The sequence below is a fragment of the Numenius arquata genome, chromosome 11 (assembly GCF_964106895.1).
Source record: "Numenius arquata chromosome 11, bNumArq3.hap1.1, whole genome shotgun sequence".
Classification (NCBI taxonomy): domain Eukaryota; kingdom Metazoa; phylum Chordata; class Aves; order Charadriiformes; family Scolopacidae; genus Numenius; species Numenius arquata.
Window position 1 is genome coordinate 2917964 of NC_133586.1, and position 23474 is coordinate 2941437.

The following is a 23474-nucleotide window of genomic DNA, read 5'->3' on the forward strand; positions in this document are numbered from 1 at the left end:
TAGATGACAGCAAAAGCTTTTGGCAAGGAAAGCCAATTTTGCAGCATTATACAGAGTTCCCAGAAACTCAGAAAGCTCATTCCGGGGCCCAAAAGCAGCATCTGTTAATAATCAGAGGAGAGACACTTCAGTGCAGAAGTAATGCCAGCTACAGAAGACAATGATTAATCGGCAGCCAAACGGGAACACCGCACGGCTGGGTCCGTGTTCAGATGGAATAACATCCTCCGTTGTCTCTCCCAAAGCACTTTGTGAAACACTTTGTCCCAGGAGCGTCACCCAAGCCGGGGCCAGCCGGCATCGCTGCCGCAGCACCGCGGGGCTTAGGCAGGAAAAAGCAGCACAAAAGCCACAGGACGGGAGGCAAGGGCTTTAATGGGTAAGAAGTGACATCTCCGTGGATACACCATTGGATTTTGCTTTAGAAGCTGATAGCTCATGAGGGCTTTACAAACTATCGCGTGAAAATTTTATGTTCCGAGTCGCAGCAGTTCAGAAGTACAAAACCAGTTTTTGCAAAGCATTTCTAAGGCCTGTTTTATTATTATTAAAGTTCTGGTGGGCAGAGAAAAAAAAATAAAATAAATAAATCAGAGTTTTTACTTTGCTTACCAGCACACGCAGCCGCCTTCCGGCTGCCCAGGACTTAAACACAGCTCTGGTTGTTGGGAGGCGAGGGAAGAGCCACGTGCACACACGCAAGCAGGGGTCTGTGCCCTCGCAGGGCTTGCGTTCGCTGCAGAAGGAAGCATCTTGCGTAAAACCGTGCGAAATCCAAACCCGAGGCGGCAGCCGAGTCGAGCTGCCTGCTGACGCGAATCAGAAAAGGAAGCGAAGTGAAACTCATCTTGCATTTCCAGTTGACAAATTTAGAACTTGGCTACCCCGGTAATTTGGTTAATTCCAAAATATGCTCCAGTGTGGGCAGAGAAAGCGCGGTGAGAAGAGCTCCCACAGCCCCAGCCCTACACCTCAGACTCTCCTGCAATGCTAAACGGCCCTGAATTGTCCTTGTCCCCAAAGCCCCCAGCGCTGCCCCACAGGCTCTGGGGGTGACTGCTGCCTGCAGGGACATCACACACAACACACACTGGCTCCTGTGCACACCTTCTTCCGCAGGACACCAACACGGGATCAAAAAAGCTTAAATCATTTGCTGTAGAAGGCAGTAGTTTGCTGTCCCACTGGATTTTCCTACTGTTGGCAATGGGGGAAAAAAAAAAAAAAAACACCAACCAACCGTGTTTGTAAAAGCCATTGAGGGGTTTGACTAGAGCGAACCCACGGACTTTCCAGAGCGTAAAAAGCTTCCTGAAGCTGCCAAACTGCCACCGCTACGACCTGCCGCAGCCCCAAGAAGCTGCAAGCCCGGTGTGAGTGAAGGCAGCAGCTGTATTACACCACCCTTTCGGTTCCCTCTCAGGGGCACTTCCACTTCAGCGTCTTCTCACAACCTGTTCCAAGAAGCTCACTGGCTTCCAGTAAGTAAGAAAACCTTCAGGTCGAATCCCAGATCTCCCAAAAAGTCCACCCAACACCATACTGAGTCGTCCCCTGTAATTCTTTATTAGAATCATGGATGATTATAGTTTAAATCAATCTAAAAAAATAATGAATCAAGGTACAGTACATGCATAAAATACAAAGTAATTTACAAACAGATCAAAATAGCATCTTCAGAACTAATACCAGGAGGAGAAATGGATTAAAAAAAAAACAAAACAAAACAAAACAACCAAAAAACCAAGTGACCGACTACAGCAATGCCTTCCGTGTGCCTTACACATCATGAGCACCGCGAGACAGAAAGGTTGGGTACGAACGCAGCTGGTAGTGCCTACCCCCGATCTGGATATTCCCAGTGGGTCATATCAGAGTTTGAGAAACGTCCCCCAGAATCAATTACTTCCCTCCAATTGTATAAATAACTGCAGGCATTTATACAACAAACAGTTCTTTTAAATACTGTAGAAACTCGGTGCCTATAGCCTCCAAACCTCAGTATTAATGACGTGTTGGGAATAGCACATACTGAGTGACACGCGTGAGTGCAGTGACACAAGGCACGGTTCATGTATCCCTGAAGGAGCTAATCGAGCGATGATTGGTACTGAGCAACAGGCCACAGAAGGAAGGCATCCAGTAAGAAAACTACTCCAGATGTTTTTGTTAAAGAACTTATAACAAACTACTGGAATAATTTCAAAATGCCAGATGAAACGGAATTAAAAATTAAGACCAGGTTGCGGAAGTTGTTGATTCATCAACTCAAGCACTTGGATATATATTAATGTATGTGGCAAGTATTAATAAATGTGATATGCAATACGTGACAACACCCTTCAGGTCTTTGTATCACGAAGGAAAAAAGGCATCCTCAAATCCTGATACCACCAGCACTGTGGAGGCAAAGCCTCGGGCAGCACGGAAACATGCTGCAAGTTCCAATGTTAGAGTGACCCTTCATCAGTTTTCACAGCTCGTGCTTTCGCTTTCTTCACTAGAGGCACCTCAGACGGAGTCCCACCAGCGTCCCCCGGCAGCCTCCCAGCAGCTCGGCCTCACATCACAACCTCCTCTGCAGCAGGGGCCAAACCACAAAAGCTCATTCACAGGTAGCAGGAACCCCGCTGCTTGTTCATGAGAAATTCTCTTTTCTCCCCCATAATATTCTATTAAAAACCCCCTAACTTGACAATCTGAAGATGTAGCCAAAAACATTTAACTTACATTAAAATTGCACTTCAGAGCAACGGGCATTTCGTCAAGCTTTAGATGCAGTACACAACACCTTAAGACAAGGCAATCCTGCCCAGACATTTTTTCCTAGTTAACCTGACAGTAATTGTTCCGTGAGGAGAAGAATAACGTCTTCAAGCGCTCACTAAAGGTGTCTGCGCTCTGACTAGCGGGCATCATGTCGGAAAGAGATCAGTTCAAGTTCCAAACAATTTACCGAACCAAAACCGACAAGTCGGTGTTTGGGAAAATACTGCAGCCACATAGAAGCAATCGATTTATAAACACTGAAATCAAAGTGTTAAGACATGGAGAAATTCAGAAGGAATATGCAGTAACTAAACACGAGAAAGTAACCACGAGAATTACAAATATATTTAAATCTTGGACCTGGGGAATATACACAGCCTTTCGGGAAAGAATGACCAATTCTATATATTCTGACAGCACTGCATCTTTGGTTTGTTTTCAGTGGTTGGAGGGACGTGAATGGGAACCACGTTGTTGCTTGGAGACATATCATTTTCACGTCTGTCGGACATTTGCTTCTGGGAAACAATACGATAGATCTCTGGAAGATGAGAAAGAGCCAGTCATTAGGCATACACCGGCAATACACCATCAGCAAGTTAAGGCTGGGGGAAACCAGGCATAAAATACACAAAGATTTCCCATACTTTTGGAAATATAGAGGTAATGAGCAGAAGGGTTCACGAGAAGTTCAATCGTGACCCTTTCTATATTCAGAACATAAAATATTTATATTTTTTGCAAAAGAAATGAATTTTTTAACAACTGTTTTATTCCCCTTGAGATAAGAGTCAGTAAACGGACAGAATTCACCTTTTTTTTTTTTTTGCTTGGAATCAGAAACTCCATCCTGATGGTTCCTAGGGCTCCGAGGACAGCGGTTGCGTGTTTGCTGATGTAACCACAGATCACAGAAGGGTTAAAAAGAACCACTCAAAATTTCTGTCTCTGCCTCTGCAAGAGCAATTTCTTCTGTCTCGGCATGCAAATCACCTACAATGCCTTGCCTATCGTCCAAGCGGTTTCAAATCTTCAGAAAAGGTTGAATATTGGGGCCCAGAAGGGGGGACTCGACACCTTAAGCAGAACACAAACCCTTTACAAAACCTGCCGTGTTAGTGCACCTAAACTTCAAAACTAGAGAAGAAATATGGACTCCAGATGAAGAAATTCCAGCATAAATCAGAGAGGATGGGTTAAACTCCTGTGCCTTTCCCAGCACGCTGCCAAGTGAGGGACGCCGCACACCTGCACTGAAAGCCCTGCCCAATTTCCTGGGATTTGTTAGTGGCCGATGGTGCGTGTTGAACGTAAACTCCGAGTAGCTACAGGAGAACTTACTTCAGCTGCACAGAACAAAGTACGGCATGTGTAGCACTTCACCCCCAGAAAGGAAATAAAGGATACCAAAAATAGAACATGGGGAACTCGCTTGCAAAATTTTAAACCATTAAAGTTAAAAAAAAAAAAAAAAGCTTGCTAAACCTCAGTTTAACAAAAGTTTGAATGTGTTTCAAGATTCAGCAAAAAGCCAACCCTGAAATGACGTCTTCTACTCTGCCCAACAGAAAAGTGTGCTGGCAACACAGACACCAGCGCTGCGGGGCAGCAGAGCCCCTGAGAGAAGGAGTCGATGCCCACACACAATTTGCAGGGTCCAGCTCATTGCCCTGCCGAAGGTTTCAGATAAACGCAGGCTGCAGAAGGTGAAGGTGTCTGCACTTCACTCCTCCACCCAGCAAAGCAGGGAAAAGCTCAGCTCGCAAACTATTCTGGCAAACCAAAGCCAAGGTCCAAGTTCTTTCGCAGGTCTGAAGTCCCTTATCAGCTGGATAATGACTGTCCAAGCACGCACCTCGCCTGACCCCAAACCACGTCTTTTCCACCAGAACTTTGTCATTAGCGAGTAGCCTTTGTTCACAATTTTAATGAGCTGCTCAGTGCACACCCTGACATCATTTCAGTACTAGAAATCCAGCAACCTTGAGCAGAGAAGTCCTCTCTTCTGCCAAGGGTTGATCACACAGTTAAGCGCCTGCTGTTACGACAATGGGAAGGGATGGCATTTAAGAGCTAAAAAGGGTCCCTGACAAACAAGGCTCGAAAACCTTGCCCTTGATGCAACAAGCCTGCGCTGATCTAAGCTGCCAACACAAACAGAGGCCGAGTGCTCCCCAGGAGAAGTAAGAGCAGGGCTGCAGGCATCCGCGGGGCTGCTGGCAAAATAAAAATCTCTTACGTAGATACTGCGCTCTATCTGTGGAATGTACAAGTAACATTAACCTTTGCAAGTGGCGCCTTGAAAGAATCTGCCCGTTGGGCCTCCAAACTGACAGCTCAGACTCAGATAGGGATAAAGTGTTCAGAAAAGTGGATTTCACGTACGCATTCAGTTACAGAGGCAACCAAACAAAAGCTGCACACGTAAAAGGATGTTCCAATTTCTCCCTTTCTTGAGCTCACTCTTCTTTCCAACAGTCTTACACACAAGCAACTTCACAAGTTAAATGAATCCCCTGAAATCAGATCTTTAAAGGCACCAGCAACCCCCTGCAGGACTGTGCAGATAAAGATCAGGCTGGCCCTGCGGCAGCCACTCCACCTCCAGCAGGGTGCCTGTGTGCAGCTGGGAGGAGCGGAGCTGGGAGAGAGCTGCTCCCCATTCTTCAGGACAAGTTTTCTGGTCCCCTGCCCTGTCCCAGCCGACGGCAGAGAGCCAGGTTAAGGTTACCCCGAGTGCAGAACGCTGCCCCTTCCTACCCAATGCAAGAAGGCTCTTGCCACCTTCATTACTAGAAACTCTCTAGGAGCACCTTCAGCAGCAGCAATTCTCAGTTTTCCACAGAACTTCCTGAACTAGTTCATACCGGTCCCTAACGTGAGCTGTCACACACTTCCTTCCCCAAGCGAGGACTGGCAACCGGGGTGTCCTCTGGGTAACACATCTCACAGCAAAGATCTCCAGCAAACAGCTCCAAAGCCTTAAAAACAATCTTAACAGCGTTGATTTCTCTGCTGATAAAGGGTCTATCCCTTCTGTCTCTGGGAACATATTTCCACAACCCCCACTTCCACGGCCTCCCTGGCAGTCCTGCAAGGACATTTAGCCGCCGCGCTGCTTGAATTAACTTGCAGTAGCCACAAATTTGTTGCTCACTGCGGTTTTTCCCTCCTCCACGGTGCAAACCTTTGTGCAACCACCACGGACCGTCCCAGATGAAAGCCTAAATGGCTGAAACCTGCCTTTCCCTGGCTGAGCTGCACACCCTTTCACCACACACAGCTGTGCTGGTGTGAAAGGGGAGGTGGGAACAGCTTAAACCTGCTCTCACTGGGGCAAAATGCCCAGCAGCAAAGCCTACGCTGAAACTGGTCTGCAGCGAGGAGTGCCAGGCTAATGAAGACATGCGCTTTTTAATGAAGACACTACACTTTATGCTCTGCTCAGTAACTGAATGAGACCTTATTAAGAGCACATTCAGCAGAATGCATCACCGCATAATTGCTAACTGTGTGAGACAGGCCTTGCACTGTGAGAGGGCTGGGAAAAAGTGACACTGCTGCCCAGGAGGAGCTTGTCCAGCCCTTGTCTGCTCAGCCTGCACTAGCGTTTCATTCATTTTCAGGTGTGCAGAGCTAACAAAAGAGGAAATCCCTAGATTTTTTTGACATTAATGCTCTGTGATGTTGTTTCCTTGGAGATGGGAATCCTTAGAGATGAAACTGCAGCAGAACGCAGTATGGGAACAGAGACAGCATAGAGCTGGGCAGTGAACAGAGGCAGACCAGTTTACTTTTAAAGATGCTTTATCCTGCTGTGAATGCTCAGAGTGGCTAGGATTATAATACCGGTCTCTCTCCTATTTGCCAGATGATACAAAGCAGCCTTGTGTGCACAACAATCAGCCCTTGACATCTAGACATCTTGTAACAGAAGAATTTGGATAGGGACCATTACTCTAAGCCACAGAAGGAAAAGGTCCCCAAAACCTCATCTGGAATCCTCAGCAGGACAGGAAGCCCATTAGGTTTAAGATACACCCCTCTCTAGAAGTCCTCTATAACATAGGGAGAGGAAAGAATAGCTTCCTCCCCCTTCTTCCACCTGTAACAGCAGATCACATGCTCACTTAGGCTGTGCTAACTATAATGGATTCCTATTTCCCATGCCCAAAGCCATCCCTTCAAAGTGGCTTAAGCTGAGAATCGAGGTGTGGTTAAGCTCAACACAGACCCTGCTGCACCTCCAAGGAAAGTACTCTTACGAGTTTCCATCACTGTCCCAGCAGGGCTTCAGCAGGCTAGAGAAGAAAGGAGTTCTGCTACAGACCTTAGTCACAACACCCTGTTCAGGAGAGATCTAAGGAGCTGTGTGAAAAGCATCAGGAGCCGGCTGGGCTGTCTCTGCGGTGCAGTTCCCAGCACTGCAAAGACTGGCAGAGCTGGTGCAGCAGCATGCCCTGCCCCTTCTGTCAGCCACCTCCACTCCCAGCCTGTGGCAAAGCCTGATGGCTTTACCAGCTTCTTTCTTCAAAGGACAGCGAGCATTCCACCCACAGGCACTGTGCTTGGAGGCAGCCTTGCCAAACACAGACTCTCCATGATTCTGCAGGGTCAGTCTGAAAACCACATTCCTCAGATGACTGCTCCCCTCCTTCCTTCGAAGCAAATCATTAACAGAAAAAGCCAGCTGTGAAGTGTTATCGAGAAGTTTATTGGCAGAACACACGTCCTTAGCATGCCAGTCACAGCCGAGATGGAGCCAACCTGCTGCTAATGCATTATTTACTCCATCTTTATCTCCCTGAAACAGGAGCTCCTGTCTGGAGTGAGCCACATGCCCACTGATCAGCAGAAGTGTTTCTTCCAGCACAGTTGAACCAAGCCCTCCTGAACAAGGATCCTGTCCGCAAACCCAAGAGCTCTTTACCCAAAACACCGTCAGAGCAACATGCAGGGAACACTGAAGTTTGTGAAAAAGCAACAGCCTCAACAATCTGTCAGAGTCCACCAAGGGCACGTTTTAATCACTTGTTTTCCCATTACACACTGCTCTCCCTTGCAGAAAAAAATTAAACCAGAAAAAAAAAAAACCCAACAAACCCTCTGAGAATTAGAATCCAAACTAACTTCTGGAATAAAAGGTACCGTTTGAAGCATGGGAGGAGAGATAAAGAAACAACCTCGCCTGTGCCCAAGAGGTGAACTGCTTCCCCATGGCAACAGCAGTGTATCGTCTGAGCGTCACGCAGCTCTGTGGAAATAAGGCAGCAGCCCAGGGCACACAGGAACCTTTCCACCTCTTCAGCAGTCACTATTAGAGACCAGAACGGTCCAACAGGAGATGGAGGCAATTAGGTGACCAGCTTATATTGGCTCTGACAGCCACCTTGGGATGGGATAAACAATGTCTGATATATTTCCAGTTCTGTTTTACTGCTGCTGGTGCTGAATGAGTATGAAAGCTAATTAACTAACCTTCATCCGAGAGCCCTGATCTCCACTGAAAACTGAAAGCACAGGCAGCAAGGCTGTTCTACATTACACACAGCACAGTCGGCCAGAATCTGACCTCGAAGCTCAGTCTAGGTGCTTCTGAGAGGAGAAGGGCTACCAAGGACACGTGCACAAAGGAAGAAGTTTCAGGTTTTAGCAGTTATAAGTAAGCAATAAAAAAAAAAAAAAAAAAAAAAAGGTCTTTCTCCTGAAAAATCCATGCCCAAATTCATGAGCATTTTTGACAGGACTGTCTTTAGGTAGGTGAAGAGAACAGGTAATCTAGCAGGTATCCCAGATACCATTGCACTCAGCCACTCCATCATCCACCCTCTGATGGCATTAGTAGTTAGTCATGTAGGAAGTAAATGTATAAGCTAACACAACTTCTCCCTTCTTTTTTTTAATTTGTGCAAGGTTGAATTACAACCAAATGACTACACTGAAGTTAAAAGGGAACCACACGGTTCAGCTGAAGAGGAAACAAACTCAAGTGCTCGTCCCAGCATTGCACGAAGCAGCAAGATAAGCATCCCTACACACACATCATCTAACATGGACACACTTTTTTGCTAGTGTATGGACAGGAGCACTACTGCTGAGGAACCCACTGTAAAACACACACAACAGAACCAAAAGAGGCCTCTTAACAACAAAGGATAAGACAAGAAAGAGATGGACACAGGCAGCTAATACTCCAGCAGGCTAACAACTCTCTCTCTTCACTGCTAGGGTGTTCATAAAGCATTTCAAACAACTCAAAAAAATGCTACAGAATTTATACTTTTATTACAGTAAATATCTTCCTAGCTGCCTCCTCCTCATGCATGTTCCAGTATAGCTAACAAGTCCTTTTTGGTGTGGTTTTAAAAGAATGATTAAATTAGCTGGCAAAGAGGAAAAAAAATTCAAAACCAACTAGTTGCCAACATCACAGCAATGAGATCTGATTAATAGAGACACATAGTTTAGAAGTGGGGCCACTGCCATATGAAGCAGATCATGTAAGCCTGGCACATGCTACATGGGGAAGGAGGGAGTTTAAATTTGCAACCGGGAAACACACTGGAGGCACACAGAGAACACAGAGAGACCCCCTGGTACATCCAGAACAGAGAGACATACCAAACCAGAGGAGCCTCTCAGGTGTTTTGAAGACCCAGCCTAGAGATTTGGAGAGGCATTTGCCAAAGCTGGGAATGACAAAAACTCAAAGAAATCACACATGCCACTGTTGTCCCACTGTGCCCTGCCTACAGCTGATGGGACACACAGCGATACAGGAGTCCCGTGACAGCTAGCGATTTCCACACCAATTTGCAAATTCCTACCCTAGCCTCTATAAGCCATGGTTAAGTTATGGTCCCCCAAGTAGCTGTAGTTGAATGTCTCAGAATCTTAAGTTCTGCTTATCTAAAAAAGGGTTTAAACATAAAGGAAGTACTTTACCCACAGAGCATAAAAAAAAAATGCAGCACTCACTGCCATCACATGTCACAGAGGCCAAAAGTTCAGCCAGGACTATTAAATGCGATGACAGTGACTACCTGGCAGCTCAGGAGTCACCACATCTCAGACTACCAGCACCGTTCAAAGGAAGGAGCTTTACTCTTTCATCCCTTTTCCCTTGGCATCCTCTATGGTGACCATTTAAGATGGAAACAAACTAGACTGACTTCTCCTCTGATAAACAATGGCTGTTTTAACTTGATGTTTGCATGGGATAATTCTCTCCCATGGACATTCCTTATATCATACACAAATGGGAAACTGAAACATAAACCAGGCTGACTAGAAACATGGGGCAGATCAAAGTGAGGAAGGATTCATTCCTGAGCTCAAGGCTGGCCTTTCAACTGTGACACTTTGAAACTGAACTCCAAATCTTACGGCTGTGAAGAATGATTAAATAGCAAAATTTTAAACACTGTAGAGGCAAAGAAATGTCCATTTGCATTGTATCTGAGCAGCCTTCTGCCCTTCCCCCTTGAAACACAAAGCACTAGATGACTCACCTGTCAGAATAGTCTGGAAAGCTGCTTCCACATTTGTCGAGTCTAAAGCAGACGTCTCGATAAATGACAAGCCATTTTTCTCTGTGTGGACAGAAATGCTATAATTAGAGGGGTACCTCGCATATCTGTCTCCCATCTGGAAGAACTTCTCTACCAGATTATATCTGTGGTGTTCCTGATGAGACGCACAGGTATCAAGTATAAAAAGGTGTGGGGTTTTCCCCCCTTACGTGATCTGAAAGCAACACCACCCAACACCACCATTAGGATTTACACTCATCCTCAAGCACAGGGATCAATCCAGTGCTGTCTTACTTTGAGGCACATCTTCCCGCTTCACTGAAAGTGAGAATTTGTTGCACTTTCAAGAATTGTGTGAGGAAGACTCCTGGATTTTCTTTAACCTCATCAAGTTTCTCCACCTCCCACCTGCTGGTGTGTCATGGCAGTTATTTAACGGGGCTAGCCCTATTGGGGAATGACAGCCCTCCGCCTGCAGGCAGAGATTCTCACTGGCCATAAATTCGGCAAATGCAGCGACAGCAAGCCTTAACATAAGAAACTCAGCTATGCTCCCAGATGAAAGAAATTTGGCCTAAAACAAGGCAAGATTTACAGAAACTAGAATTGTTTTTCACAGATCTTAATTATGTAACGAGTCAGAAAGCTGGTTTAATGAAAATCTGTCCAGCCACAGGCATCTGCATAGCGCTCCAGATCAGTTGGTACAAAGGCGGCAATACCCAGGTGCAAAGTTACCACCATATAAGAAATGCAAACCTAAAGCCGTAGGCACGGTTTCTGCAAGAAAAGCAATGCACAGGGGAGAGAATAAATCCAGTTTAAAATTTTCAAGTGTGTCTGGCTCCTTCTTGAAACCACATCAGCACAAGTGTTCTACAAGGCTTCTGTTTTGACTGAATTAAAGAGGGAGACACCAGTATGTGACACTGAGGGACATCACCAGCAGCACTCTTTTTCCTCCCACCAGCACACTCCCGTATCTCAGACCAGGTAGGCAGATCCCCAGACAGTTAGCGTTAGGAAATTATTTTGAGTTCACTAACCTGCAAAAGCTCTGGCCTCATCTGTAGGGACTGCTCTCAGGTGGCGCAAGTCACTCTTGTTCCCCACGAGCATGATTACAATATTGCTGTCAGCGTGGTCTCGCAGCTCTTTCAACCATCGCTCCACGTTCTCGTAAGTAAGGTGCTTCGCAATGTCATACACCAATAATGCCCCTACAGCTCCACGATAGTACCTGTGGGTGAAGAGACGTGTTAAGAGAACCAGCAAGAAACATGATTAAAAGTGACAAGTTACTGTGCAATAATGGGAAATAGCTATTACTAAGACAGCTGTACAAAAAAATACCCAGAGGCAGGGTACATGGGACTTGAAGCAGTGAAGGAGAGCAGCCAGACGTGGGTTATGCCACAGGACCACCAGAGCAACCGTGACAGCTCAGAGCGTAGGAGGTAAGCCAAGCCAAGCCCCAGGCTTGTGGGGAGAACCCTACATCCCAAAAATGAGGCTCTGGAATCTGTGGGGAGCTCCTATCACCTTCAACCTCTGATCCACTCCTAGAAAGTCTCCCCCACCCATCACTGTGAGTGCAGTACGGGCACAGCCCATAGTGATAGAGAGACTTTAGAATGACTCACTGGATCATAAAAAAGTCAACCTGATCTATTCCCTTTACAAAAGGCCACAGCTGGTCTCTTTTCAGACCAGAGAGGGGCACAGTAATGCATTCAAAAAAGAAACAGGCTGTGTTCCCCCACTCCCATCCCCAGCTTTACTTAAATCCAGCTTTTGCTACGCTATTTTTTTCCCCAATAAAATAAGCAAGCAAAGCGAGCAGTCTTTTTTTACTGCTGTTACAGGAGGGTTTTCTGGTCTTAGGTTACCACTGATAAAACCTCCATGAACACTGATATTACTTTATCAATCGCTTGCATTGAAATGAGTCTCTCAAAGCTCTTGCATTCCAGGCTTGAAATGCCTCCAGGTACACATCATGAGAGCACTGAGAAGTAAATCAGTTTGTACAGGGACACACTCTATCAAGTTTCTGGACTGAATATTTTAAGCTTCCTTCCCTCATAGGTTGTGGATATTACACGATAAAGTACAAACACTCCCTTTTTGTAGTTTCTGAGGAATCAGAAGGGGCCAAAATTACCCTCTTCAGCCACACAAGCTGTCACTTACGCTGATGTTATAGCTCGGTATCGCTCCTGCCCTGCTGTGTCCCATATCTGAGCCTTTATTGTCTTCCCATCGACTTGAATGCTCCTTGTTGCAAACTCTACTCCGATGGTGCTTTTGCTTTCCAAGTTAAACTCATTGCGAGTGAATCGAGACAGAAGGTTACTCTTGCCTACTCCAGAGTCTCCAATAAGTACAACTACAAGACAAAAATGACATAAGAATCAGATTCCAGATGTAGATAATACACTGACAATCACCTGCAATAAACATTTACTTTCCAGAATGAAGCATGAAGGAAAAGAATGGCAAAACTACCACCCTTGTCACGGGTCTACTGTCCCAAGTGTTGGTATTTCTAGAGAACCAGAGCTGCCACATTCACCAGCATTTTTGAACAGATGTTAGACTCGACTCTTACGTGTTACAGACTCCTTTGCCCAACATTCCTCCTCCAGGAAGAATATACATGGCTGTCACTGCAAAAGTAGGAGACAGTTTGGATTTCACATCCTTGTTAGAACACTAAAAAACCACCACAACAAAACAATACCCACACCATTCAACTGAAATCTGTTTTGCTGAAGTCCAAAACACAGGGCAGGCAGCAGACTCTGCCTGCATTTTACACTCTTCGTACCTTCGCAGAAGAGAGACTCCTCACTGGGGCAAAAAAAAACCCTGTGAATGAAAAAAGAACCAACAAATTCCAAAAAACCCACAAGACCACCATCACCTTGATGGACAATTTAAAAACGTTAGCTGAGCCACAGCACTCTGCCCTTCCGCAGTCCCTCGCTGCTGCTGCCACTCCTGGCCACTTCAGGCCTGAAAAACTGTTCTAAAATGCTGCTGGGGTATCGCTGGGCCTCAGAATTAGAACCACCATCATCCACTCCCCATTCCCCGGCTCAGCTTGACTCATCACACAACACCAGTGCCAAGGAAACTAATTGGAAGGATTCAGCTATGCCTGACAAGAGATCGACAGAGGGTTTAAAGTCCAGTTCCTACAGGAAGAAAAGCGTCACAAGGATTGGCTGCAATACCCTGTAACGCTGAGTCGGATGGTGCAAGTTTCAGTGTAACTTAAAACTCCCTACCAAGATGCAGGCCAGTGGGTGAAACACATTCCCACCCCCAAGTCACACCAACAGGAGCCTCTCGGGATGATCTTACACCCTCAACGAAGATAAGGTACTGAACTGGTAACAGAAGGAAATGGAGGAAAAAAAGAAGACGAGTGAGATCCTTGAGAAGAATGACTAAGAACCTTAAAGTTCAGCAGTAAATCAAGGCCAGTTAAAACAAAAGAGCGTATGCTCAGTTGACAAAAAAAAAAGTGTTGTGACTATGCCTGTTTTGAAAAAGCAGAAATACTTGCTCAGTAACATACGTCACTTAACAGTTAAGACACTGCAACACAGCGTTAAAGATTCTGTGTGGTACAACAGAGGAATGAGCACACCAAACACGCTTTCATCACATGAGAAACACCACTCTGGGTCTTAGTCTCAGCGCAAATACTCCCATCTGCTGCTGCACCACCCCGCAGCCCTCTGAACACCAGCTTCTATTTAAATAATGCAAAACAATGCTGACAAATGGCATTTTCTCTGACTGGAAGGGCAGAGAAGCACCTTTTAAACACCCTCCATAAAATGAAAATTGCAGCAAACGCTGGCTCCAAACGTGGCCTTGTAGAGAATACTTCATCAAAATAAACATCTTTGCAGCTTCCTCTGCCAGCTGACTCAGCACGCAGCCGGCCAGGCTACAGAGGCGGCATAAAGCAGAGAGGGTCTCCGTTAACCACTTCTGTTTACGGAGATCACAAGTGCAGGTATTCCTATGCTGAATGCAAATAGGATCCCGTTTTCCTACGTGACGGGTCAGCTCTGGTCGGTGTCAGGTGCCCTGACGCAGCCGAACAGCTTTGCGGGCACGGAAAATGCTCAAGCGTAATAAACTTAGTGCGGGGGACAGGGCACCTAATTGCATCATCACCACCTGGCAAACTGCCATGGCTTTCCTCTTTCCTTGGCAAGTAAGTTCTCCAATACTATTTTGGTGGGTTTAGGTCACAGTTTTAGATGACATCATATTTGTATACACTGGGACACGTTACAAACAACAAGTCCCTACGAGGCAAAAGTTGTCCACTGCCCTCGCGCGCCTGAGTCCTGCTGTCACCCAGCATTAGCTCTGGCAGCAGCCAAAATCTTCTCTAAACGAGAAAAACAATCTATTTCCTTTTCCAACAGGATGTGCCATATACCTGCTAGGTATTTATTCCCCTCAAACGTATTTTTGCTGTTCGGTGCATATTTCAAAGCACAGCTTTAAGTCATTTAACAATAGACTTATTTTAATTCCTCTGCCAGGTTTTTTTTACTTACCTTGTCTGAATCCCATGCTGCTTTTGTTCCGAATGGTTTCCAGCACCAGATTAATATGTCCCAATTAAAGGGGGAAAATATTACGCTTTACTCCTTGAAGTCAGCTATTTCCTCTGCTTAATTGGGCCATTGCAGCTCCTCCTGAACATTGACACAAGAACAGCTTGCGATGTCAGCAGGCGCCTAAGACTCCTCACATTTTCTGTATTTCTCTCAGTCTGAGCAAGTAGCACTCCTAGAATACAATTATGGACTGAAACAACTTTAACAGCCACTCAGACTGTATTATTGATTTTAATTTTGCTTTCCTTATCAAACGACCTCATTTTGATATTTTATACTACACAGTGTTCCCATGTATTACATTCTCAGCCTAGAAATACAGTAGGAATGACCCTGGATGCCCAAGTCCCACTCTAACTAGCCCAAGCAAACAGTTTCTGGGAGGGAAATGACGTTATCTACTTCCACGTTGAAGCTAATTGTTCCTGCACACACACTTTTATTGGGCTTTTCTTCCAGAAACTCACTCCTAATGGTCAGAAATTGCCTTCTAATTTCCAGAAGAAATTAGTGGTCAGCTGATGGTGGTGTTCATGCGCCAGCATTGTCCATTAGCTTATTAGTTTCTTCTCCCAGTGGTGTTTACACTGGGGTATTTACAGAAAGCAACCGCATCTTCTCTCAGCTTTGTTCTGCTTGCTAAATAAGCCAACCTCTCCAGTATTTCCTTATAAACAGACTGTTCGTTTCCCCAAACATCTTCCCTACCAGTTTTTCAATTTCCTTTCCATGCAGCAAGAAGAACCGCACACATCATTCCAGGTGAGGTCTCCCTCTGATGTCTACAGGGACTGTAATATTTCCATCTCTACTAGGAAAATTGAACTGGAATTACCTTTTCCTGACCTCAATGGCTCAGACTGCCTGTGGTTAGATCTAATTGTTCTAGCTTTCAGTTGGCAAGCTCTTACTTTACCAAATTCTTATGAATCCCCAGGTGTAGAACCTTACATTGGGAAGAACGCTCCGTTTGGAGTAACTGCAGTCCTCATCAGCACATAGCCCTTCCAGTGCTGTGCTCCGACTTTCTCCTGTACCACCCAACGTCACATCAGCAGCAAATCCCTTTACTACATCAGCACTGGAAGGAGGAACATCTGGAGGAAACATTTAAGCAAGTTCAGCCACAAGACCTATTCTTGAAAACCTCCATCAATATCCTTCTTCAGACCAGCACTTCCCTTACAAAAGCAGCACCTTAGAAAGCTTCGCCATCAAGGGAGATTTGTATTGGCACATCCTGAAAGTGATCTCCCTGCCCCAGGTGACAACTACCAGGCTGACATTCTTACTGCTTTAGTGATGTGCCAGTTCAATACTCGCAACCATGTGCTTTAAATCAATGCATTTGAGTATCTACAGCATTACCACCCCAAAGGTTTAAGGCAAGCATTGGGGGGAAGAAAGAGGGGAAAAAAAAAAAAAAGAAAAAAAAAGAAAAATGAGTTTGAAGTCAACACTACTGTATAAATTTCATTCTGTAGTTCCAGTTTTATCTCTGAAGAAGACCAAAATAAGAATTCCATTTCCTACGCTGCATGAAAAGCAATTTAGAGAACTACATCAAGGCAGGATTATTAATTTTTCACCAACATTCCAGCTCACTCACCCGATTTTTATTTCTGTTAAACCTTAGTTGAAATTTTCAGAAAATACTGTAATTATCTCATGAAATGTGTTATTGACAACCTAATCAGGTTGAAAATAGAAAGTCCGGCACCCCTAGCTTGTACTGTTTATGGTAAAAGTTATTACACCAGTTGCATATTCCACAATTTTAAACAAGGACACCAGCACTAAGGGATTACAGTGTCTGAAAACACTCGTCTCTGCACTGAGCTCCGCTATCGAGAGCCATATAAATAAAGAGCCTGGACACATCTTCATGAGCTCCAGAAGAACCTGCTGATGAATACCTCTGCCTGCCCTATTCATTTGGAATTTAAAGGAAATGTTAATCAAGATGGCCTGATTCTACACCTTGTAGGTACCTGGTGATAAACTTAACACGATCATGCCTTATATAAATCTGCCTCTTCACCTGTGCCCTGTTTTATTCACCTATTCACCACCACAAAGAGAACTGGTGTCTCAAAGGCACTCTGAGGGTGTAGGGGTCATTTTGTTACCTGTACATACAACACGTAACGCAGAGCTGGGACTCCACACACCTCTGTAGCAAAACGGCTAAACCATCTAGCACAGAAGTGTCTCCACATCTAACACAGCGAAGGCACGGGACTTGCTGCCATTGTAAAAACCAACGGGTGTCACGCAGCCACTTTTCCCTACACAAAACACACAAGAAGAAATGTGTTTTCTAAAAGCCAAACCAACAAGTTTGTTCAGTTTCAGAGCATTTCCTCAATGTCAAAGGGAAAAGTTGGAGAAATGAACATGATGCAAAGTAGGAAGCAGCTAACTGAAACTGGAGTTTTTCCTAACGATAAGCTGGGTGTCACCGCAAGTCAGGTCCATGTTCAGAATTGAGAAGTCTAACCCCAAATACAGAGGTCCAGATGGTCAAGGTGCAGAGATAATCCGCTTGAGCTTTGTCCATAGAAAACAAAGAAGACATCTTCTACAAGTGAGGGTTGCTTTGATAACTACTTATCTACTGCAAGTACATTACTTTCATCAAAAAGAGTAAAAAGTTCCTGCATTTAGGACAGGCTTAATAAATTAAGTAATAAAGTAATATCCTTATTATTTTTTCCTCCCATTAAAATTAGAGCAAGCTTTCTACAAACTGAAATTCATAGGTCTTGCATTTCCTCAAGTGCAGTGCTGGGAACAGCAGGCACTACTCTCAGCTGAACCCAAAAAGTAGGGAAGGATACAAAGACGTATGTAGCTGGACAAGAAGAATTTACCAGAAATCATCTTTTCACAAGCTCGGCTTAGGTTTTAGTGTTGCAACGGAGTCAGAAGAGGGGTATTTTGTAACAGGTACTGTGGTTTTATCATACAGCAGCATAGGTGGGCTCAGCTTACACCCACCAGCAGTCAGCCAGATTTTGACGTACAGCTGCAGTCAGGACAAAACCAGGTCTCGAATAAACAGACACGAGGCAGTTTAACTCCAGGGTAGTAAAAAACAACCAGACTAGAGAATATCTCCCAATTATCTTAAACCAAGTCAAATTCTGAACTCAGTCCCACCAACCTACCACGTCCCTTCAAGTTCATAAACCCAGAAGAACTGTCCTACTGGATTAAGTGTCTTATAGACCAACACCCAGACCAACTGCCAAAAACTGATGTCTGAGAAACACGTGTAACAGAACAAACAGGCTGATCTTTGTCCTAGCAAGCCCTTACACCTTCAAACAAGCAGTACCTTTAGACTTGCCATTGTAACCATCACGCTGAAATAACCAACAGACAATTTTCTTCCTCTATAAATGTGTGCAGTTTTTCAAATACATTTATAGTATTTATGGCAATGCACCACTCAAAAATTTGCATATACATCTGTAGGACTTTATGTCCTTCTGTTTTCGCCTACTGCTCAATAAAAGAAGCACTACAGATACCCACAAAAATTATGTCAAACAGTAGATACTTTCCCTATTGGCCATTATCACTCACTGTTTTAATTTTGATAAGGTTGTATATCACTTCAGTGTAAGGGATATGAATCAAATAGGTGTCTCTTCTCATTACTATGATGCCCTTCTCCATCTGTTTAATTCTACAACATCCCTTTCAAAATGGATATGCCCATCCTGCCTACATTTGCTCTCAATCCCCAAGATGCTCATGCCTCAGATTCAAACATCAGCTCAATGTTCCCTTTGAGTTCTCATTTCCTTTTCCAAGAGTTTTTACCTACCTCTTACCCTTTTGACCAGTGCCTGGTAGGAGATATTTAATTTCAGAGACCTACTCGCAATAATTTCAAGAGCATTCCAGAGCGGCGACAGCTTGTTTATAACCACCATCACCTTTGGGAAGTTACAAAAGTTTCCACAATGTGCATTACCCTGCCTTTGTTATGTTATTTCAGCTGCCACGTTAATCCCGTTGCATCAACTTCCTGCAGTCGGCTTTAGCTTTGCAAAACCCCAATCACTTATCTTCACAATGCCATTTTCATGGCATTCCCTGCACTCCCAACAGCTTCTATAAACTAGTGTAAGCAGAAAAGGCTTTAGGAGGGGCAACCAACTAAACTAGCTTTGAACTTTTCTATATAACAGAATCCTAACTGAATTCTTTCCCAGTTATATAAGGAAGTAGGTCTAATAAAAGATAGGACCTCTCCCAACAAACTATGCGTCACTGATATTCCCAGACCTTCACAACTAAAACATTCATTATAAGCATACCGACAGAATTGTATGAACAGGTAAAAGTAATGCAACGTTTTTGATAACTTGTACACGTAAGTACCTACAATAAGATTGCTTGATGCAATTGAACTAGTGGTCAGCAAGGCCCTTGCCAATGCTGCAACCTGAGAAAAGAGGCCCTTCTTGGGACTTCCTGATTTGATTTTAATAGCAGTAGAGATGACTGATTTATAGTTAGAAATAATGCTACTTTCCACGTGGCAATTGGCTAAAACGGGCAACAAAAAAAAACAACAAAAAAAAAGCAATTCCCCAAAATTATTACAGGAGCTCAAGGGTACAGAGAAAACAAATCACATTTTCTTTTACCTAAGTTTCATGATGACAAGCACTGGGTCTCTCACCATTACAACGTAACAAGCAATACTCTAAATCCTGAATTCAAATTCACAATTCCACATTGCAATAAACAACTACTTTTTACAATACTTTGCTTGCTTTTGCAGTAGGATTTCAAAAAAATCGGATAGTCAACTTCACAACATCAGCATTTCCGCAGATGCTTCACAGCACGCCTTACGAACCTTTCCAGCAGGCTGGTATTTTACGCTGGGGGGGGGGGAGCGATAACTGAGAGGTTAACTAAAACTGCAATGTTTTAACCCGACTCGCTGCTGTACGGCAGAGCAGAGGGGCAGCGGTCCTGGAAAACAAGGTTTTCCTGCTTTTCTCTGCCGGGTGCCGCGGGAGGTGCCAGGCCAGGGCCTGAGATGGCTGGATGTGAAACAGCAGCTCCAGTCACCCCTCTTTGAAGGGCTGAGAATACAGAAGGCGGTGAATAATACTACTTTATTAAATTAGCTGCATCATCTACCAACGCTGAGCGTGTAAGTCATTCGCTTTACAGCCCTGTTGAATAGCTGGAAAAGGAAGTAGCCCTTATCAGCCTTGGGCATCCTGACTGGGGATCTCTGCTCGCCACCCCGCCGCCTGGCCCTCGCCTCAGCCTGGTCACGGAGCAGAAATCTCGGACAAGCCGCAACCCCGCTACGGAACCAGCCCAAATCTGTCGATTTGGGGCGAACGCCGCCAGGCCCAGCACGCCCTCGGCCATCGAGCTCCAGAAACATCCCGGCAGGGCTCGCCCCTGCCCGCCGAAGCACCGGCAAGGCCGGATCCCTCCCTCCGCCCCCGCCGCCTTAGGGGAGCGGCAACCGGGACCCGCCTGCGGGCCCGGGCACCTCTCGCCTTTCCCCGGGGCTGGGAGGGAAGCGGCGGCGGGGCGGGGGCCGGCCGAGGCGGCCGGGAGCGAGCTCTTCACGGAGGAGCGGGGGCCGCTCCCCACGCCGCCATGGCCGGGACCCCCTCCCGAAGGTGACCCCTCCGGTTGTCGCGGGGACGAGCCGGCGCAGCCGTTACCTTTGAAGAGATAGTCGTACTCGTCGTCGCGGGTGCCCATGGCGGGGGGGGGGAGGGGGTCGAGGCGCGGCGGAGGCCGAGGACTGGGAGCGGGAGCGGCAGCCGGACCCCTCCCTGCAGCCGCCGCGGCGCTTCCGCCCTCCGCTCTCTGCCCGCCCACCGACAGGTGCTTCCGGGGCAGCGCCGCGGCGGCGAAAACTGCTTCCGGGGTAGAGCCGCCTTCTCCCGCCCACTCCGGCCTTAAAGGGACGGTGCCGGCGGGGCGGTCGGTCCATCCCGGCCCGCAGGGCGCGCACGGACACCCCCAGTCGCCCACCCGGTGGCCACGGCCGCGGGGACGGGCTGCGGCGGAAGCGCGAGGGGCGGCGGGGAAGGGACTAGTGGCGGGCGGGGAGGGGTGGTGGCAGAGCGGTTCCATGGTGTAATGGTTAGCACTCTGGACTCTGAATCCAGCGATCCGAGTTCAAATCTCGGTGGAACCTGGTAGCTTTTTTCCTTCCTCTTCCACTTTTTTTTTTTTTTTCCCCCGACTTCTTTTGATCAAATTACGGGCAGACACGCTCCTCGCTTCCCCCGCCGGCTCCTTCACACGCAGAGCTGTACCAGCCACACCTCTCCTCTTCTCTTGGCTGGCACTCACCAGCCCTGTCCCCAGCCATGGTGTAGGTGTGGGCAGCACCAGGATGGAAGCCATCAGCTGCCCGTGTAGGTTGGAGAAGAACCACACACATCATTCCAGGTGAGATCTCCGTGGTGTATACAGGGACTTTCATATTTCCATCTCTACTAGGCACACCTTGAGCTGGAATTATCTTTTCCTGACCTCCTCCCACCAACACAGGCAGGCAATGGCTTCCACCGCAGGGCTGCCCATACCCATGGGAAGTTTGGGAAGCCCCCTGAGGTCTCACAGCTCTGTCCTGTGCACGGGGCCAAAAGCGGCGTGCCAAGCCAATGGAGCTCATGGTGGAAGCGTCAGAGATGCCAATGAGCTCACTCAGCCCATGAGGCGCAAAGAGGCCATGAGTGTGACCCCCTGCCCCGCTGCTGCGCCGCTGCCCACCCCCCTTCTCCCTTCCCAAAAGCCAGTCACTCGTCTGCCCCTGTGCTGTGGGAGACACCAGCTTTGTCATCAGCTTCCCTTGGCACAGGCCTGAGATCTAAACAGAAAAGGATAAAAATAGTGCTTGTGTCCAGATGATTAAGCCAAAGCCCTTTAAAACTGCCCTTTTTCCACCAGCTCGCCCTTAGCAGCCGCGGTACGTCGCCATCTCTGCAGTCAGCGGCCGTGTTATCGTTGCTGTGCACGGCGAGGAACCCCCAGGCACCGGCGGCAGCGCTGCGCATCAGTTACCGTCTGCTGGAACGATAACGAGCCAGAACGTGATCCTCTGCCTTTAAAAATAAATAGTTCGCGCTGCCTCAGAGCTTCTGAGCGGAGAAAACAAAGCGCTAACGACGAAGACATGCGACGTGTCACCGGGATGCGTGACCACGCTGCCGGCAGAGCCTCTCCGGGAGCACGCGCGGGGTGAGGTTGGAGCATCATAATTGCATGTGCCTGTCCCGTAAGGGCATTCCAGGGCCAGACCCCGCAGGAGCAGAGAGCACTCTGGTAGTGTAGCGGCGAGGTCTGTAGGAGTCTACGTCATCTTTGGATTCATCCTTTTTATCTCCAGACGAACTCAGAACACCCAAAATTTTGAGACTGAAAATGCTCATCCTGTTCCTGCCACCCTTCTCGGAAATTATCCTGCTGCATCGAGTAGTGCCTTAAAATTGATAATGGATAAATTTATGTGCAGAGGCTGGGGTATATTTATAACCCTGTAGTTAAGGTTTCCTTCTTACATCCTATTTGCCATTTTCCATTGATCTTTGTTGTTAAAAAGCTATGAATTTTCACTTGACGTTTCTCCTGCCTGGTTTCATCCTCCAGAAATGCTATTAGTTCTAAAAAAAAAAATCAAAATAACACACATGAAGTATTTTTAGTCATCCTTCTGTAAAAGCTCTTCTCCTTTTTGTGTTTTGGATTTTGTTTGTGAGCCTGGAAACACCCCTTATTTACATTTTTCATGTGCGTAAGCGTTACTTCCTCTTGCACCAAACTGCAGAGGTTCCTCATCTGGAACTGGCTCACCCTACGCAAGACTTCAGGGAACAAAGTGAGGACAGTGCCTTCTCTGGCTGAGCTAAAAATCACAGTCCTTACATTGCTCCATCGCTAGCACTTGTTGAACTTAAGACGTTCTGAAGCAGAGGCATTTTTACCGATCGTGCTGTCCTGGTTTGAAGTAAAAGAGAACCAACTTTCTGTTCAGTAATTTTACATCTTAGCTCGGCCTCTTCTAACTCTGAAATTAACAGCATGTTGTGAAGAAAACTGCTCGTTCTCAGAGGGATAAGATCAATGTTTGTACTTCATGCCAAGGGATGGTGTGCAGAGAGGCTCTTGCTTATACTTATTCCTTTAACAACCAAGGGCAGCCAATTTTGTTATTTGCCCCATTGGAGGGTCGGAAACGGAAAAAGCGTGGAGGGGTCCCACCTGTGGGGAGGAACAGACAGGAGAGGTGACCCAAACCTGACCAACTGGGGTATTCCATCCCATCTGCCCCACGCTCAGTATAAAAGCTGAGGGATCAAAGGGTCAATTCCTCTTCCTTCAATGGCCGATGTCCAAAGAGGATGCTGTTTGTTCATCTGCCTTTGATCCCGATCCGTGTGCTCCTGACTCCAGAGCTGGAACCCAGTTCCCATCCGTCGGTGAGTCCAGTCTGGGACTTCCCCAGTGCCTGCCGGTG

The 23474-nt window shown here is 46.4% G+C and overlaps 1 protein-coding gene and 1 non-coding gene across 2 annotated transcripts; one reads left to right on the forward strand and one right to left on the reverse strand.

Annotated features, from left to right (window-relative positions):
* Window positions 1-1544: 1544 nt before the first annotated feature.
* On the reverse strand, window positions 1545-20815 carry RAB11A (RAB11A, member RAS oncogene family). The gene is made up of 5 exons (XM_074155975.1): window positions 20668-20815; window positions 12495-12690; window positions 11348-11541; window positions 10281-10361; window positions 1545-3310 (listed from the first exon to the last, which is right to left on the reverse strand). The coding sequence occupies exons 1-5, from the start codon at window positions 20705-20707 to the stop codon at window positions 3171-3173; spliced, it is 651 nt and encodes a 216-aa protein (XP_074012076.1). The 5' UTR covers window positions 20708-20815; the 3' UTR covers window positions 1545-3170.
* A 262-nt stretch (window positions 20816-21077) lies between these two features.
* TRNAQ-CUG (transfer RNA glutamine (anticodon CUG)) lies at window positions 21078-21149 on the forward strand. Its single transcript has one exon. It is a non-coding gene; the product is annotated as a tRNA-Gln (tRNA).
* Window positions 21150-23474: the final 2325 nt, after the last annotated feature.

What these genes read in the sequence shown, in the direction of transcription:
- RAB11A (XM_074155975.1), bottom strand. Translation starts at nt 20,707, where the DNA reads ATGGGCACCCGCGACGACGAGTACGACTATCTCTTCAAAG. An exon ending in TACCGAGCTATAACATCAGC is followed by an intron (nt 11,542 to 12,494) that starts GTAAGTGACAGC and finishes CTTCACCCACAG; the next exon opens with GTACTATCGTGGAGCTGTAG. An exon ending in TGAGGCCAGAGCTTTTGCAG is followed by an intron (nt 10,362 to 11,347) that starts GTTAGTGAACTC and finishes CTGTCCACACAG; the next exon opens with AGAAAAATGGCTTGTCATTT.